This window comes from Trichoderma camerunense (assembly GCF_050948025.1).
Source record: "Trichoderma camerunense strain CBS 138272 chromosome Unknown V8C40scaffold_1, whole genome shotgun sequence".
NCBI classification, from domain to species: domain Eukaryota; kingdom Fungi; phylum Ascomycota; class Sordariomycetes; order Hypocreales; family Hypocreaceae; genus Trichoderma; species Trichoderma camerunense.
In genome coordinates, this window is record NW_028145369.1 from 1,674,786 (window position 1) to 1,693,723 (window position 18,938).

The window sequence follows — 18,938 nt, forward strand, 5'->3', positions numbered from 1 at the left end:
GCAGACGTGCCCCGCTCTGGAAGCCGGAAGCAGGCCGCTGCTCGTTAGCTGCAGCTTCAAGATGCATCAATCAAGGCACCAAAGTCTCGAGTCTGGAGTAGTGGTTAATAGTGCGCTGCCACCTTACATCACATGCCGCTTCCAGCTGGAATACACGTACTAAGCCACAGCGAACGTGCAGGCGCCATAATTCCAGGATCGCCAGCCCGGCCTAGATCCTGGTTCTGGTTCTTCATCTTGCTGCCTTCAAAGATGCTCCTTGGTTAGCTTGCCTCCAGGGGCTGGCCAACTCCACAATGTCCTTCATGCCCATGCCGTCCTTCTCCCAAGACGGGAGGGTCTACCGAGACGAAGACTTCTCCGGGACGTCCAAGCTGGACCGCCGAACCACTCGACCTCTTCCGCCAGACGGCATATCGACTCTCCCTGAGATGCAGCTGGTAGACTCGAGGCCCGCGGCGTCCAGCTCTGCAGTGCCGCAGCGACACCTGGTTTTCCCAGATCCCATCGCTTTCAAGTAAGTCTCGACGAGTGTCCAAGGTTGCTGGCTTCAGGTTGCAGGCTGCAGCGCCGCTGACCGTCTCTACCCCAGGTATCTCGAAAACGACCCATGCGTGGAAGTGGTCCAGCGACGAAGCGTCCTCTGCGGCTACGATCTATATCTAGTCGAACAGTGGGCCTGCTCGAGGAAACCGCCGACGCTGGTTATAGCGACCTACACCGGCAACGACAAGGATTCCATCGTGGTCGGGGTGCTGGCGGTGCCGGCAGACGAAAGCCTATTGTCCGAGGAAGTCCGGTTATACCTAAAGAAGACGGAGCAAAACCATGCGCGACCAAAGAATACCGAGCTAGGAGAGCTCATGATCACGAACCTCAGCAGTTTCCCATCATCGCTCACCGTCATCGCAGTGCCTGATGGAGATCTTCGGAAGCATCGTCACTTGTTTATTGTGAATGAAGATTTGAAACGACTTGGATGTTCAGGGCGATCTGGTCTCACGCTTACGGAACCCACCGAGGCGACGCAGTCCAAATTCCAGCAGCTGTACAGAACCAGTGATCGAATCCCATTCAATCAGTCGGTGGTGGAACTCATCAAGCTTTGCCAGGTTGCCTTGTTCATGTTCGACAAGTTGGATCACGCTTACATCGACGGCCTGCTTTGCGATGTCACAGAGAAGGCGATTAGCAACTGGTGGACCGAGGTCGGGGCCGAGCACTACAACTATGAACCGACAGATGGGATTTTAGGGCCATCAACAGTTGCAGCTCTGTTAGGGATGCTATTGGGCGCAAGGAACCGGCTGCATTCCCAAGGTGCTCCTGTAACAAAAGACGTCTTCGATCTCGAGAGCACCAAACGGGGCATTTCCTACTTCCAAAAGACCCTGAAGCTGGAAAGGACACGGCGATTAGACCAGCAAACACTCTTCAAATTACACACGGCAACCACGAAAGCGGCGGTCAAAGAAGACTGGGGTGTACAAAAGGCCATCAAGTCGACAGTCACAGAAATTGGAGGTAAAAGGGGAGAAATTGTTATCGACATGGTGTCTGGAAAAGACAAGGGTGGTCTTGCCGATATTGAAACCGTGGACATTGACAAATTTGCCAGCTTGGCATATGGCGAAAGGCCAAAGTGGCTTTGGCATGGCAAGCCGCGCCGGACACCCCTTGAACATCATGACCAAGATCAAGATGTGGTTCCGCCGCTACCAAAGACGGAAGCAAGTAGCCAGCCCGGAAAACGAACGCACTCCTTGCCAGTGGAGGACGAGTATGAGATAAAGCGGAAAGATGAGCTGCTTTCGCCAGATGTTGGTACTACTCTTCGTCCAACTATGAGCATGCTGGAGGGTACAGGAGAAAGAGATGCACTGCACAAAACTGTGTTCAAGAGCGTTGCCGGGAAAATGAGCGATGCTCGATCAGGCTTTGGACGTTTCAAAGACGTGGTTGGCGCCAGGGGACGAGGCCATGGAACGCGGCTGTCCATCTCAACGAAGGAGGATGTGTTGGAAAACGGAAACGGATCTGCCAACTATCAGACTCTTAGCATTCCGCCGAGTCCTGCCGCTGTGGTTAGCCGAGCCTTTACTTGGAAGACGAAGCCGGAGGAATATCTCTCTGCTATCAAGAGGGGAGACCCCGACGCTTTGCCTGGACTTGTGGCGGTGTCTTCGCCCTCATCAACGGCGGACTTGAAGGCTTCGAGGCTGCTCGAGTATGAGAGGAAACCAAGAGAATCAGATAGGTCGTTGGAAAATCTCGGTCCGGACATGTACCAGTACTCGCACCGCCGGACGGCCTCGGCCGTACCGTCAGTCGGTGACGAGAGCGACATCGAAATCATCTGTCCTGGCATTAGGGAAAGATCAGATTTACGGCAGCTGGCACTGTCAAGACGCCGTAGCTGTGATGTGGCAGAACTATGCTCAAGGAGAGTACTCGATGAGAATAGGTGGGCACGCCGCATGTCATTTGGCGACGCTGAAGAGGCCGTCTTGTCCTGGGATGAACTCGTCGACTTAATGGACGAGACAGATGATGAAGAGGAGGCTGAAGCTCGAGCTGTGCATGCTCGTCATCTCGCCCAATACATTGATAACATTGTATATGGCATCGAACCCTGGGTCAACGACAAGATCAAGTTTGTCCAACTGCTTGACGACAAATATAGCAGAGACAAGGCGGAAATACAGAATCTGCACCATCAACTCAGCGAGATCTATCATCGAGTAAAGTACAATTCGGACGAAATGCTGGCGGAAGAGCGTGCAAGCCTGACGGAGAGCGTTAAGGAGATTGAAATTCTTACGGCACGCCTCGATTACGAGATCAACGCACTGGTGCAGAAAATCAACGACGTGGAAGACGGCATCCAAAACTTTGAGAGACAGGTTGAAGACGTCGAAAGACGAGCGGACGAACTGAGAAAGCAGCTCGAGACGGAAAGCTGGCTGCATTGGTTTGTGAGAACCTTGACCGGCGTGGGGACCGGACCCCATATCACCAGGCCTGTATCATGAAACAAGTATATATACCGTGTTGGAGTCTTGTTCTCTCGCTCCTTTGTTGTGTTTTATTCTTCGAATTCTTTGGTTCTTATATCATTCTTAATCATCATTTACTGGAAAACTGGGCTGGAGTTGGAAAATCATTACATTCATACGGCATACATGGAACATTGGCGTTTTACTCATTTCCATGTCTCTTTTTCGCTTTATTGTCTTTCTTGCAAGAGGATAGATACCATTTTCGCAGAGGAGATGTTTTGTTGACTCGTCACGATGACGAAGCTGCCCCCCTGGACAGCACTCAGTATAGTCTTTGATAGCTTTATACATCTTTGACATGACATATGTATATCCATGATCCCATCATATCATCAAAGCCCTCCCTTTAAACGCAGGCAACTAACTCCCCACATATAATCGTACAAAAATTCCCATGACGTTCCATGTTCACGGCTTAGGAAGAAGACATTGTCGATATCAATTGACTCCCTCTTTCTTGTGTTTTCTTTTTTTTTGGTATTCTATAGCTTTACACGAGAGGGACTGTTCCCTTCTTAGAACAGTCCGCCCTGAGGTCCTCCCGCGCCCATAGCCTGGCCCTGCTGCTGCATGATTTCGCTAATCTTCATGGACGTGTCGAGGAACTTTGCGGTGCAGCGGTCGAGGCAGACGGACTCGCCCTTGTTGAGCTCGCCCTCGCGGTAGTCGGTGGGGACGCACTTTTTCTGGCAAGTCTTTTGCAGGCTGCGTTTACAATTAGTATATTTTTTTTCCCCTCAATTAGCATGAGAGGAGAAGTTTTACCGGTTGTAGGTATCAGCCATCATGCGCATCTCGCCCTCGACGGCAGCAATCTTCTGCTCCGAGGTGGGCTGGGGACGACCGATTCCGAGGAAAGACATGGTTTGTTTTTTAATTGTTTAGTTTTGTTTTGAAAACGGAGAGGCAAAATACGAGGTGAGAGTTTGTGATTTGGTGCTTGGAGGGTTGATATTGCTGTTCGGGTGTTGTATGTCGTCACAGGGCTTTGGGGATGCGATTTGAGGTTTGGGAGAGGAGCAAAATTTCCCTTCCCGGCAGGATTGATTACATAATGTCTTATCGATAAAGAGTATTGATGAAGAGCTCCGAGTTGGTCTTTACGATTAATGTGTTGTAATCTACATAGACGAAAGGGGGAGGAAATGGATTTCCTCGGCGCTTGATGTACTCGTATGAATCTTACTTAGCATACATGCTATTATATAATGTCAATTATCGAAATGAAAAAATTCACCGCCTTGCGCGATGTTTGCAGACCAGTGAGCAATGAGGTGATGAGGCTAATGCGCTGTGGCGCTGATAGAACGCTGGCGGGGTGTTGGGGTTGGGGAAGAATGGAGCAAGGAAGAAAACACGGCCATGTAAGATGAGACGGTTTGCTTTTAGGCTGCAGAGAGATGATTCCACAATGCTGAGAACAGGCAGCTAGGTATGAATGGGTATTTATAATGAAACCGCTTGTGTGGGCTGGAATCCATCGGGCTGTGCTGAAGCTGTGATTTTATGTTGAACTTGAGAGGTACGCGGTCGTATAAAGCACACGCAGCATAGTATCAATTGGATACTCGCAGATGGATGGATGGATGGAGCAGGAAAATGGACGAATGGGCGGCTGGTACAGGGAGAATAGCATGGCCTTGGCGTGGCTGGTTGCATTTCGAATGCAGCTGGGCGTTGACTCATAGGCTCCGGCTTGATTTGATTCCCCAGAGACATGCATCTACTATACCATTGATGCTGTAATAATAATTCATCCTCTGTAGGTAAGTATGTTTGTACAATAATCCGTACATCTAAAGCATATAGCCGCCATAAAAGGCCAGCATGGCACGGTCGCACCCAAGAACAAAAAGGCCGGAGCACTAATAGGCACGGCATGGGGTCCTCACGCCATCGATTGTGTAATAGGCGTACGACGGTTACGACAGGAACGTGCCACAAAAGGAGGGGTGGGAAAACGGATGACGGGAACAAGGAGGAACACTGGCCCTTTAAGTTCTAACTTTGTTGCCAATAGCCAGTCGCTGTTGTCTGTGTTTCTAGTTTCTACGGAGCACGAACCTGTGAGAACAAGCCACATCGGGGAGACGGGAAGATGGTGACACGGATGCGTTTGTGGAGGTGGGTAAGCTTTGCGCAACATGTGCCAGCCTTATCTTGATATTGGACGCGGCGACGGCGAAGAAGGAAAAGGTGTGTGTGTGAGTGTATGTGTGTGTGTTTGCGAGATGCAGCCAGCACAGAGCTCTAATGCCCAGTTCCAGACCGACACACGGCTGATGAGACGGTGGATAAAAACTGCACCAAAAGAGATGGATGAGAGATGAGTGACGAATGAACCGAGGACGGAGCTACTAAGACCATGACATGTCGCTTTGTGCTCGGGCTCATTCACAAGTAGTTGATACTACATTACACCCACTTGCTCCAGCAATCATCACTTATAATAATACGGCGACAAGACAAGCAAGTTGACACAGGGCGAAACAGGGCGGAACAAGGGGCGAAGCGAGGTGGAAAACGGTAAACGCAGAGACTCTTTCTATGTACTAGCCATCGATCAAAAGGAAAGACAGCTCAGTCTTCGCTGCATGCTAAAGCAGCGGCCGATGGGGCTCCAAAGCAAGGTGTAATACAGAGTACATGCATATCATTCGTGCGGTGCCTCTGCGGCCAATGAATCTCACGCCTGGGCGGCGTCTTGGCCCGCCATTTGCTGCTTTGCTTGCCCGCGAGGGCGATGGATCGGAATAGCGGCCGTGTGTGTCTGGACGGACCTGGTCTGTCTAGTCCATAAGGCAGATAGATACTGTAGGTCTAGATAGGTAGGTAGGCTAGATACTGCAAGATAAAGATGTGACTTTGTCCGTGCCTCGGGATTGCAGTACTATCATCATCATCCAGCACATCTGCTGTACGAGTACAGTAGCATAGATATGGAACTTGCTCTAGTGTCACAGCAAAGCAAAGCATGGCATGGCATGGCAGCGCATAGCATTAGCATAACATGGCTTACCACCTTAATCTTACGGAGGTCCCGGGCATTGATGCTCATCCTCGCCAGCATCATATCGGGCTGCAACAAAAAAAACGGCCCGGCTCGGCAGTGACTGACCAGCCTCATCGATTCTTTGTCGCGACGGTACCGAGTACAGGACAGCACAGCATAGCACAGCACCACAGGTACCTGGCAATGCCCGGTATAGCAGGTCGATGGAACTGCTTGCTACAGTATTGCTACCAGGTGCTAGGATGATTATCGCGCACGCAGCCTTTGCCAGCTTGGGGAGGAGTGCGTACAGTAGTCCCGATGCTTGGTTCCCAGATGGAACCTGAGTGATTTTATCCGGGCGGCTGAGCCAGTCAGTGCTAGCAGTAGCAGCGAGCCAAAAGGGACATGAAACTGAAGCTCCAGCCCAGCCCAGCCCAGCAAACACACCGACAGTTGACGGGACTTGGAAGCTGAGCGGCGGCCCGGCGGTCCATTTGCAGTAGTTGGGGAACTTGGTCTGTTGGTTTGCTTGCTTGTAGCTTGCGGCGTTGGGGATGTACTTGTGCACCACAACTGCCCAGAGCAGGTACCGTCTCATGCCCAACCGATACCTGGATAGGTGTAGCTGTAGCTGGTCGTGGTACGAGTACGGATACAGTAGCATCAAACCTACTCGTACCGAGAACCTAGCATGGGAGAAACTTGTTTGGCAATTTCCATTTGCTTGTGACGGCCACGTTGCTCCTCCGAGCTTTTGAGCGAATGTACTCGGTACTCCATATTTTCTCGGAGGCGACAGGCATCTCCCAGCGCTTGGCTACCGGCCCGAGACTTGATGGGCAATTGCTTTTGCTTGCATGGAGCAGGTACCGACGGGGTAATCTGGACTAAGGTACGGAGCAGGTGCAGCCGTAGCTCGATGTTTCTGATACACAAGCTGCAGTAACCACTGCATCGTATCGTATCGTACCTTCCCCTCTGCTGCTGTGCTGTTGCTGTGTGCACCCCCTCCATCTGCGCTGGGCTTTGCTCTTGCCAGCTGTGAATGAATTTTTGTGTAATTTTTTTGCATGGACTGTACTTGTTTTCCCCACCAAAAAATGCTGGAGGAAGGAGAGACACAAGCACCAGAAAAAGGAAAGGAAAGGGCAAAAAAAAAAAAAAGTACACACCACCCCTCCTTTTTTGCGCGCGCTGTTCTCTGCGCTGCCCGCCATACTGTACTTACTGTAGACGAAAAAAAAAAAGAAAGAAAAAAAAAATCAATTCCCGTTTCGTGCTATCTCGGCTTATCCTGCCACCCCAAAACAAAAAATTCACACCACCCCAGAAGTCTGCTCCTATTGCTGTCTGCATCCTGTCTGCCTAACCTCCTCTGACTCTCTCTCACCTCCTCTTTTCCTCTTCTTCTTTCTTTCTCCTCTCTTCTTCCTTTTTTCCCTTTCTCCTCACCATGTCCGCCTCCACTAAGCCTCAGGACATCACCACCTCCTCCTCCAACAGCCAAGATGCCTCGGGACGACAGCCCTCCGCCGCCTCCTCCGCCGCCGCCCAACTCGCCAGTGCACAGATAAGCCTGCGCAAGACGCTGCGCGAGTTCCCCGACTTCCCCATCCCGGGGATTGACTTCGTCGACATCATGCCCCTCTTCGCCAACCCGGATGCCCATGCCACCCTGCTGTCCGCCCTCGAGCTGCAAATCTCCCAGTCCTTTGGCGACAGCAAGCCCGATGTCATTGTCGGCCTCGACGCCCGTGGCTTCCTCTTTGGCCCTGGTCTGGCTCTGCGCCTCGGCGTTCCCTTTGCCGCTGTGAGAAAGCAGGGCAAGCTGCCCGGCCCTTGCGTCACTGCCGAGTATATCAAGGAGTACGGCAAGGACCTGTTCCAGATGCAGCAGGACGCCATCAAGGAGGGGCAGAAGGTGTTGATTGTTGACGATATCATTGCGACGGGTAAGTTGCATTCATTATTCCATCTACGATCATATCTTATCCATGATCACATTGCACGATTCCACATCTCATGAACCCATTGGCACGCATTGTGTGTCCATGGCCAATCCTTTACCTATCTAGGCACACCTCCCGCAGATATCAAGATGCTAACTCGCACACAGGTGGCTCGGCGGCAGCGGCGGCGGATCTTGTTCACCAGCTCAAGGGTCAGGTCATTGGTTACCTTTTCATTCTCGAGATTCCTGGCCTTAACGGCCGCGAGAAGCTCAGCGCTCCTACTACTATCCTCATTGAGAACCCATAAATCCTTCTCGAGAAAAAGCCCTCATGTCCTATTCTCTCCATAAGCGGCGCCATTCATCTCACATCAGACGACATGATTGGAAACCAATTTTCTCAATACCACTAGCCCTCGTCGACTAGAAGCGTTCTCCTCGGACGAACCATTCCCATCTTCTCGGTGCGCTTTTTCCTACGTCGACTCGAGGCGCAAAGACGGACGATTCTTCTCATGCTGGGGGGACTATGATTTTGACTCCTGTGGTCCTCCTTATCGGCACGCTTTTTATATACATCAAAAGTTGTTTGCTTGGATCTTTTCATTGAATCTTTTCCTAAAACTCATCTTATATATCTCCTTACCATTTTTTTTATTTTCATTTTTTTCCAATATGGGGGTTTCTTTCGCAAATTACAATCAAAAAACCAATAGACTATGGAAAGCGTTTCTTCTCTCATCGGGAATGGCGACTGGATGACGTGCTCTGTCCTCATTCCTACTTATACGTTTTATATATACATATGACATAGACCACCTTGCGCTTGCCAAGGATTTTACCGAGGGGAAACAAAGGAAACGAACGAATCTTCGACGATGACGAGGACGAGTGGGTTTACGGAGAAGTAAAAAAAAAAGAACGTTGGGATGGAAAAATTGTTGGGATCAAGGTGGGCATATTTAATAATCACGGCTAGGGACTTTGTGCAATGAAACTCATCTCTTTGCTTTTTATTTTACGTGTATCAAGGTGCTCCCACATGGCTCCGATCGGTAGTTGCATTTATCAGTGACGCTTCTTGACTGGTGCCAATACATTAATGTTCGACTAATGGATGCCACCCTAGAGAGGCTCGGTGCTGGTCGGATTGTTTCATTTTAATCTATTGATTTGAACATGATCATATATTTTATCATCATGGCATTATAAGAGTCTATCTAATTTATTCAGGGATACCCTATTTTCCAGATAACAAACTGACGCTTCTTGATTGGTACAAGTATGTTGATGCGTCAATTTCACTCTATTGATTTGGACATGGTCATGGTCGTAGACATGTTCAAATATCTTATCATCATGTCGTTATAATAATCTATCTAATTTATTCAAGGTTACCCTATTTTCCAGATAACAAACTCCGCAAACTCCTCCTCCTCTTCGAGTCCATTCTCTGCAACGCTCATACCCATCTATGCAAAAATGCTGATACTATATGCGTGTGATATGTAACTAATTGTTCCTTATATATATATGAACATGTCATGTTATGTATTGTATATGCCAAAATGCCACCCTACAAGACGGCGGCATTCTCCACAACGAGCCCCTGGCTCTCAACCCGATACTTTCTCCTCATGCCTACGCCCATGGCTCTGCCAAAGCGCTCGTAATCGCCCTGGTCGGCTCTCATGAGGACCATGGGGATGCCGTGTAGGCGCTTCATCCCCTTCGGCGTGGTCTGCTCTCTGTCGAGCAGCGGTCGAGGGAGGTCTCCCCTATCGCGGACCACACCGTCGTCATCATCTTCATCGGCGCCATCTGGACTTGTGGGCGGCTCGTCGAGGATGATGACCAGCTGCAGCGATTTCTCATGGGGCGAGAAGCTGGGGATGTTGTCCAGCTTGCGGCTGAAAGAGCAGCCTCCGCGGCGCATGACGATGACCTGATGCTCGCGCGGTGCGGCAGCAGGGAGCGGTCCGTCGCAGGCCTGATCCGCGAGATAGACGGTCGACCAGGGGAAGTTGAACGCCGGGTATTTGGCGTTGTAAAACGGGTTGCCGGTGATGGGAGTGTCCGGGATGGACGGCATGGGATACGCGCCGGGGCCGGTCGATGTGTATGCGTCGTAGCTGTATATCTTGGCGGTGCCCTCGCTGGCGTCTGACGCCGGGATGGCTGTGTAGACGGGTTCGAAGACGGAGGACACAGCACGGAGCAGAGACTGAAACAACGAATTCGAGGCCAGGTTTTCCCCGTTGATTGTGTCGTTGTCCATCATGTCATCCATCTCATCGTCGAGTAGCTCTTCGGACAAGCCAAGCGTGCTGTTGCTAACCTCTGGCTTGTCCACGAGCAGCTCAATCTCCACCGCATCTTTCCTTCTCCTACAGGAGAACACCTCATCCTTGAGATGCTTGATGTGTTCGGCGTGAAAGAAGACGGTTTCATAGCGCCCCAGCTGAGTATTGCCAATGTGCGTAATCCTCCACTTGTAATCCCCCGAGGTCTGATCCAGCACTTGCTCGAGCTGGAGTCTCAATCCTTCCAGCATGTTAACCGTCGGCCCTAAATGCGTCTGCCACGAGAGATGCGTGCCAAACCGCGAAGCTATGCCGCTGGTAAGATCATTGGCAGGAAACTCTATCAGCGATATGATGCGCTCGGGGGGAGCAACACATGTTCCGTTCTCGGGCAACATGCTCGGTGGAAGAGTCCATGGGAAGATGGTGTGGTTTGAAGTGGCCCTGTATCCGACCACTCGTCCCTTCTTCTTGTCACGCATCTCAACCAACTCGAGAGGGCCATGCACGTTGGGCGTCCTATATAGATCTGTGAACCGAGAAACGGCAAACAAGTCTGGCCTGGCCGCAGTGGCTGAACTCATCAAATGGTGCTCTATAGGTGCTGCTGGCGCAGGGCAAGAGTTTGTAAAAGTTTCATCGTAGTAGGTGTAGACTGCGACGTCTTTACTCTTCTTCACTTTACGAGCATTCTCTCGGTTGGGACTCCCTCGCTTGCTTTTTGGTATAATAAGCGGATGGCCTTCTGTGGTAAAGACATAGGCGGCATCCATGTTGTTTAACGGATGATCTGGATCGAACAGCAGGTACATATACTTTGCTGTTTCTCCCAAAAAGAAGCTCTCCATGCGGTCTTGCTTCTCACCTGTCTGAACATCCTGAAGCCCGGCCCAGCCACATTCAGCGTAGCACCGACGCATGATGTCACGGAGAACCATCTCCCCGACATGAAGATACCAAGGATCTCTAGTAGCACGGTAGATATGGTATGTGGACTCGATAAACTCGGGTCTTCCGGGCCACCAGCCGATACCTGCTTCAACATTGCCCTCGCGAACTGACCAGCGTTCAGGCAATGCAGAATACCGAGTCCACAGGGCCGTGTAGACAAGGTTCGCCTCAATAGCTTCCTCAACCTCGCCCGCCAAAGCTAGAAGCCCCGGATAGAAAGCACCCAGACTGTCGATCCACATGGCGTATGGCTGACCCGTGGCACGATGATTGTTTGAGTAATAGGGGAAATGGCTCCTGTCGGTGTACAAGTACCGCTTGACTGACGCATGAGCTTGATGCCATGCTTGGAGAAAGGCATCTGACGTGTGCATCTCATCCGGCAGAGGAGGGTGAAGGGAGTTTGGATCCAGCCAGCTGGTCGTACTCTGTCTGCGAGACGTGGAAGCGTTGGGCATGCCAAGGCCAGAGAGAAGGATGTGACTCTTGAGCGCATATTCAAAGAAGCTGTCCATGCCTGCACCAATACCTGCATGAGGGCCAATCCATAGCCCTCGTTCGGCGTCGATGCCGTTACCGATCAGGCCGATTTCGCTCCTGCGATGCCACACTTCCCAGAAGGCTCGTTTGGCAGCTTGTTCGAACCTAGGATCCCCCGTGAGTCTGCTCAAGACGGTAAACTCAAGAACCAGGCTCCCAGCCCCAGCACTACAGGTCTCGGTAATCTCTGGGCGGCCATTTTGCTCTTCCATTGCCTCCGCCAGGTTTTGGTTGAGAGGAGAGTTGACGTAAAAGGGGATGCCGCTGCGGAGATTGACCCGAGGATATGGGATACCGGTTGGGGTATAAAAAGCAGGAAGCAGTCGTTCGGAAAGATCGAGGGCAAGTCTTAGCAGCTGGCCGTCGTACTTTAACCCGTTCGGCCACGAGATGGGAGGCAGCTCCAAGGGGTCATCGCCTGCGATTCCCTCTGGCTTCGGTTTGTATCCAGTAATGGGCAGCTCCCCGATGGCAAACAAGTGTGCGCTCAGGAGACCGCCTACGCCACGGATGACTGTCTCGAACACCTGGACTTTGCTGTCTAGGTCGAAGCCTCTAGCACGTATCCCAGCACCAGAAGGTCCTCCTCTGCCATCTCCGTAATGGCGCACAAACTCGGCCACGCCATCTTGAAAGTCGCTCAGAGCCTGCGGTCCAGTATACGAGCCATCCTGCGGACCACCAGCCAGAATCGCAAGCGTGGACAGGCTGTCTATCAGGGTCAGGGAGTAGTTGCCAAGAGCATCGTTCAAGTTGATTCGCCCGGGATTATCTCGATCTCGCGTCAAGGGTTCACACGATATTGGACGTAGCTAGATAATTTACCAAAGCATACTGGTCAGCTATATTGTCTACTATATGTACACGATGTCTGATGACAAATAACCCACCTCGTCCTCGGGAAAGGCATGCTCCATATAGCTGCTATACCCGTGATAGAACATGTCCACCGTGTCCTGCCGCAGCTGGGCCAGATAGTCCGAGCGCATGGCGCCGACCGGCCACAGCAGCGAGCAGCCCAGCCATAGCAATGCGACCATCGGCAGCATCAGCATCATGTCGGGCCGCGTTCCGGGAGCTGGTGAGGCGGCCTCAGAACCGTTCGGAGAAGGCTGGCACGTGCCAGGCGACTCATTGGGGGAGAGAGGCGATGGAGGAAGGCGGCAGCATGGAGCTGCTCACGGCGGAGGAGCCCCTAGACTAGATGGCTCGCACGGACTCGCGGATTTTGCTCTCTGGCAGTCGTTCGTCAAACGCCGTCGTCGACTGGCTTTGATCGCCATGTGCTGTCTGTCATCTTTGCGCAGCGCCACAGCGAATCGGGCTGTTTGGAAGTTGGTTGACAGAATCGTGGCTAGTGGGGAAGTGTGGCTGGTGCGTCTATGCGTAAGGTACTCCGTACTCGGACAGAACAGTAAGGCTGCTTACCAAATCGCCGCTGTACTGTAGATGCTTCCTTTCCATCTCGATGTCGACAACAATCTGATGCGAGTTTCACGAATAATCATCGGCTTGTCTTCCCGGTGTTATCTCCCCGGACTGCTATATCAGCCGACGGCGATACTACATTATCTAGACATAGACGATCCTTTGGCGAGATTTCAGTAATATAGGATTGAGTCATCCAGCGACAGATACAGGATCGCTACAGCTCGCTCCATGATAACTGAGGTGGTATTGTCCACGCCCCCCCGCGCGCCTATCGCCACGCATATTCAGGATTCGGCTTCTATTCCCGTAGCCTGCTCATACGGAGTACAATTTCTATCAGGCAGTGAACCCCGTTCGAACTCAGCGAGGCGGACTGGACGGCACTGATCCAACAGCTGCGGATCTACAGTACTATCCCCAGGCCGTGGTGCCTGTACCCGGTTCTTGGTGTAAATGCTGTATTCGGCATTTCCGCTGGGCAACTTTCTCCAGATAGATATGGAACCTCGATGCCTGCAAAGGATTGATGAAGCATGACCAACAGGGCCAAATCGCACGCCTACAGGCAGGGATCAGAGCCCTGCTCGCAAAACGGGGAGTGTGAAACTGGAACCTGGAGGATCATCTCAAGTGTGTGTAACACGAGCGCTAAGCCCAGCCATCCACGGGCGTCTATTTCTGAGCCAGCACACACAGCGTCTGCGGCATGGAGAAGCTGTGAAAGGTCTCGCCAGTGGTCTCACGACGATAGCCGCGCTGAACAAATGTCCCATTGGATGTTGTATCGTCTCATGATTGTGAGTGTTGGTCGCAACAAGTCGAATAACACACGCGGTCTATCTCCATTGGATGTTGTCCGAGAGAGCAACGTATTTCGTATCAGCACGTAGGTATTCGTAGACGACATGTACGAGTACATTGGCAGGCAAATTTGCCCAGAAACTGCGTGGGATCTGGCCAAAATCTTACTCGAGCTTGCGAGAGCAGACGAGCAAGCAGGGATCAGAGCTCTGCTTCTAGCATCGAGACTGCCCATCCATGAGGCCACGGGCGTGTCTATAACAGAGCTCAGATCAGCGCAGGACAGCAGATGAATCCTTATGAGAGTTGTATGTGCTGTACTCCCCTTGAATCACCTTGCTAGCGAGCCCATTCCTCTCAAGCTAAGCCCAGCCCACACGGCCTTGCTCCAAGTAGAGCGTATCAAGCAGGACATGCATGGCAAGCAACAAGAGTAGCGATACGTACGATACGTTCCGTTCCCCCCACAGCTGAGGAAATCAATGGCAAAAGTCATCAAGTTTTTTCCCTTTCTCCTCGGCGCTAATTCGAGCCCGGACCCTGTGAGGCTTTTCGTTCGTTTCCGCATCTCCCACCCCCCGGTCACGAACTGCTGCTAATGGGCAAATCCGCCATCTCCCCGGCCTCCCATCCCCACTGCGCTAGGAAGTAGAACAAAGAAAAAAGCCCATGTATTTTGTCCGGGTTAATGAGTGCTTGCTCGTACAATGGAGACTTTCAAGGGCCAAGGCAAAATATCCACGCGGACTTCGGTCGGTTTATTGCCCACGAGGCTTCTGGGATTTGGGGCGCTGCCGAGGGTGGCGTTTGTGTGGTTCGTCCGAAGAGCGAGGCTCACTCCGGCTGCCATTTGTGCCTACATGGGGGATGGGATGGTGGTCAATAGAAATGGCCAGGTACGGTAGATGCTACGGCATGTATGGAATAGGGCTAAATCTGTCAGCATCAGCTTCTGGAAGGCTGAAATTCTGCTGATTCAGGTTCGCTGTCTACTTGGATGGATTGGTGGAATCTTATGTGAATCGGGTCGCGATAACGGGCCTGGCGATGCGCAACACTGCCATCCGAGATCCATCTCCAGGCGCTGCCGACTCCGCCTTTCAGTTTGCCTCTTGGGGCTCCTTTCCAATAGGAAGCGAGAGAGAGCGAGAGAGAATATCCAAAGCTGTTGGTCGAGCCGGTGGATACTTGCGCGTTTCTGATCCATTCCTGTATCGACTACATACTGTAAGTCGTTTCTCGCAGCACCGCATCACTCCATGCCCCCTTCTTCGCAAATACAGCAGTAAGCCATCTATCTTGGCACTCCGCAAAACGGACTTGTTTCGCACATCAGATTGAGCAACCTGTCTAATAACCACTATCTCGCCGGATGCCTCTCCCCGTTAGCCCTAGCTCGCAGCAAGTCCAAAAGGCTTCCACGCATTCTTCCGTGGCACGGCTCTGGACTAGGAGATTATCTTTGGTGCTAGCATCTCACACTAGGACAGCCGGTCAAATTGTTCGCGCCATCGCTGTGCTTCTCTGGCTTGCTGGCTGGCGCTGTCTTGTGCCCGTGGCCGGCGCGAAGAGCCCAATCTGAACAAGACAAGGTCCCTCAACCCCCGGAGTCGAGATTAGCGCCACAGTCCACGACGTTCGAGATCCGTACTGTGAGTACTTGGATCCTCTTTGTGTTCCCTTGGCTAGTTGAAAAGCCGTCAGGGGATCAAGTCTCATCTCACAATGGGGCGCCAGCAAGGGTGGAGGGGGGTCGGAAAGGCTGATCATCCACGCACGAATAGGTCCAGTACTCGCCCAAGGCATCGCCATCTATCCCCGACTCAGGCTAGGACGGTGAAATGATGGCATGGCATGGCAAGGCTAGACCCCTTGCCCGCAGAAAGAGGCGCCAGTTTTTCGTCTTCCGCGACAAGCTTCAATTCGCAACAAGGGATCGGATGCCTGCCTGGCCCTGCCGAAGAGGGATGGATCTGTATCTGTACGTCGACCGATCGAGTATGAGCCCGCCAACGGACACGTTCCGCTCGCCTACGGATATCGTCGTCTCTGGTTGAATTTTTTCATTTTTTTTTTCTTCCATGATCATCCAGGGGTGGTACTACTACCGATACTCCATACGTTGTCCTTGGCCTTGTGTGTGTCCGGAGCAAGCCCCCTCCCCTACCTCTAGAAATTGCGACACACACACACCCGTCCATCCAATGTGGTTCATACAGAATTCTCCCTCTTTGGCAATCGCCGATGTGTCTTGTTCTGGGTGTGGATCTTGCGAGACGAACGACATTCGGGCGTCTCCAGATCACATGGCTGATAGGCCATGTAGCCTTCTCAAAAGGGTGGTGGAGAACGACTTGGGTTAAAAACAGACAAGACGAGAAAAGAAAAGAAACGAGAGATTGTGTGATTCGCACCAGACGCTCGTGGCGCCCACGCCCAGATCCCGGGCTGCCGCGTCGCCTGCCAACGCACACCCTCGAACTCGACTCGGCTCTTTTACTCTTTTGCTTGCCAGGCGAGAGGCTAGACTCTGTACAGCTTTTACAGATGGCTTCAATCCCGTATGGCTGAAGGACATACATGACCCGCAGAGTGGATTTGCGCAGATAACTTGTATTGTGTTGTTATTGTCATGCAGCCCTGTGTGCTAAATAAGGTACAGTAGATGCTGCGCGCACAGAGAGAGAGAGAGAGAGACAGAGACAGAGAGAGAATGTCGGACAAGCCGCAACCTTTCGGATCGACTAGAACTGAACGGTGATGAATCATGATCATGCAAGTAGCAAAGCTTTCCAGATTCGGACGTTGCATCTGAGCGAGGATCGTACTCCGGCTTCCAACGCCGTTTCTGTCAAGCGCCTAGACTCTTACGCGGTGCAATCAAGCTTGGCCGGTGACAGACGTTGAAGCACGTTGTTGGCTTTTTTGACAGCTCCCCTTGTTTTATGGGGGTTTGGTGATCATCTTGTGGGGAAGAGAAAGGGCTTGGTTAGAGGCTTTTCCGTTCTTTTCTCACTCCGAAGCATGTCCATGTCCATGTACATCAACGGTCAGGTTAATCTTGGGGGTACTCGTACTACCGTACTGAATCTCACCCCCTTTTTCTCCGCCACGGATGGTCTCTCCCCGAAGTATCTTTTGATAGCGGCAACGGCAACGGCATGGAGTCCATTGTCGTCGAGTCATGGACGGCACTGCTGTACCTTGCAACTGATCAACGACACACTTTGAATCTAATTTCTGCCCCCCGTCCAGTTACACCGAACCGGCCCCCCCGAAGCGTAAAACGGTACGGAGCAACATGCAAACTATACTACTGCAGCCACGAAAAAAAATAAAGCCACTAATAACAAGCCCTCGTTCGCTCCGTTCGAAGCGAATTGCAAATCATTAAAAAAAGCAATTGGGCTAAAATCGGATCCGCAATGCAGCGAAGTGACGGGTGATGGACAATAAGCCTGGCGTTTAGGGCCGGTATCGACCTAGCGCTGTCCGTAGTGAAACACAGGGCCCTTTTTCGAATCGCAAGAGTTGGCGAGCCTTTGTACGAGTTGTTGAGACATCCGAAGTCGTCAATTGTCCTTCTAATCTTCTTCTGGGGAAGGAAGCCGTCGTGGGTTTTGTTTTACAAGTGGGATGGGATACGGGGGAGTCGGGATCCTCGTGGACTTGGAATCCATGTCATTGATTTTACATTGGTGTATCTCGTGAGCGTGCTCGACGTTATTTGCCCCGACATTCGCAGTGGAGGTGCCTGGAAATGAAGAACACAGTCGAGCTCATCCGAAGGGAGAAGCAAGATGTGGCCGCTAAATGTCTCACGCCTTCTACCGTTCCAAACCCCAAAGGGGAGGGAGGGGCCGTTCAATAGAGAGCCTCGAAAGCTTCCAGTTTCGTCTTTTCTTCTCATGAATGTCTTTCTCATCAATGTCTTTCTCATGAATGTCTTTCTCATGAATGTCAATGGAGCCTTGCTGACGATGCTAGAAAATAAGGGTATCAATTGTTCTCTCCTTGTCAACGTAAAAAGCCACGCCTCAAACGTCCGCCCGCCCTGATCTTTTTCCCAATTCCCACGTGGCCTCATCGAAACGAAGCCGCCACAAGTTGTCAACACTAAACTAGAAAGGAACTCTTTTCTTATAAGCTCACCCTTCAGCCCTTCGCCAGTTACTCGTACCTACACTCATTCTCCAGAGTCCTCCCCCCCCCCTCCAAGCCACCTGATTGTTGTCTCCTCCATGAAAGTGGCTACAGTATGTTTTCTCCTTCTCTCCTCAATTTTAGCCCGGAGCCGGACCAAGTTCCCCCATCCCCCAACCCCCTAGCGTGCAAACGATTCTCCCGCTAGAAAGCGCCATTACTTGGGCTTTCAAAAGGCAAAAGCGGAGGTCTCGGAGCAACTCTGAAGCTTGTAAGGCTCTCCTCGTGGGTGCTAGATCGCTTCTTCTTCATTTACAGTAAGGCCCTGATTAGGGGGGGTGCGTAGAAAAAGACAATGGGCTACTAGCAAAGGACGGATCTGCTTGATTCTCGCCCCTATTTCAGGATTGTGTGCCCGAGAATGGATCTCAACGGTTCGTTTCTCTTCTTAGTCTGGCGGGAAGTCGGTGCCGGATAGGTCTACACCGTTTTATCTTGTCAAATTCAAGGCGTACTATAGGTGAAAAGCCTCCTCGGAGTAGTTTTGATCAGACCAAACGCTACTCATACATGTATTGTAACATTACATCTCGAGTCTACTAAAAAGCCCACTCAGCCTTGTGGAAAGTTCGTTCTGTAGTGCTGAAAGGGGGGGGGGGGGGGGGGGGGTGGGGGGGGTGGGGGGGGGGATGGTACTAGTAGCCATCGATGCAGAGCTTTGCAGGGAGCTGTGGATATTGAGTCGAAGCGGGGGGGGTGGGGAT

At 51.7% G+C, this 18,938-nt stretch overlaps 5 protein-coding genes across 5 annotated transcripts; 2 read left to right on the forward strand and 3 right to left on the reverse strand.

Moving 5' to 3' along the window:
- Positions 1-80: 80 nt before the first annotated feature.
- V8C40DRAFT_230061 (uncharacterized protein) lies at positions 81-3,362 on the forward strand. The gene is made up of 2 exons (XM_083212618.1): positions 81-517; positions 593-3,362. Exons 1-2 carry the CDS (start codon positions 297-299, stop codon positions 3,030-3,032), a joined length of 2,661 nt encoding a protein of 886 aa, XP_083079152.1. The 5' UTR covers positions 81-296; the 3' UTR covers positions 3,033-3,362.
- V8C40DRAFT_230063 (mitochondrial import inner membrane translocase subunit TIM10) lies at positions 3,208-3,926 on the reverse strand. Its single transcript, XM_083212619.1, has 2 exons — positions 3,825-3,926; positions 3,208-3,764 (listed from the first exon to the last, which is right to left on the reverse strand). The coding sequence occupies exons 1-2, from the start codon at positions 3,920-3,922 to the stop codon at positions 3,575-3,577; spliced, it is 288 nt and encodes a 95-aa protein (XP_083079153.1). The 5' UTR covers positions 3,923-3,926; the 3' UTR covers positions 3,208-3,574.
- A 1,624-nt stretch (positions 3,927-5,550) lies between these two features.
- On the reverse strand, positions 5,551-6,791 carry V8C40DRAFT_10160 (uncharacterized protein). The gene has a single exon (XM_083210670.1). It carries the CDS (start codon positions 6,716-6,718, stop codon positions 6,089-6,091), a length of 630 nt encoding a protein of 209 aa, XP_083079154.1. The 5' UTR covers positions 6,719-6,791; the 3' UTR covers positions 5,551-6,088.
- Positions 6,792-7,397: 606 nt separating this feature from the next.
- On the forward strand, positions 7,398-8,364 carry V8C40DRAFT_10235 (adenine phosphoribosyltransferase APT1). The gene is made up of 2 exons (XM_083210677.1): positions 7,398-8,006; positions 8,171-8,364. Exons 1-2 carry the CDS (start codon positions 7,508-7,510, stop codon positions 8,311-8,313), a joined length of 642 nt encoding a protein of 213 aa, XP_083079155.1. The 5' UTR covers positions 7,398-7,507; the 3' UTR covers positions 8,314-8,364.
- A 1,217-nt stretch (positions 8,365-9,581) lies between these two features.
- Positions 9,582-12,854, reverse strand: V8C40DRAFT_272114 (alpha-1,2-mannosidase MNL1 domain-containing protein; the record flags this gene model as incomplete). Its single annotated transcript, XM_083220320.1, has 3 exons — positions 9,582-12,577; positions 12,608-12,611; positions 12,690-12,854. The coding sequence occupies 3 exons, from the start codon at positions 12,852-12,854 to the stop codon at positions 9,582-9,584; spliced, it is 3,165 nt and encodes a 1,054-aa protein (XP_083079156.1).
- Between the last annotated feature and the right edge of the window lie 6,084 nt (positions 12,855-18,938).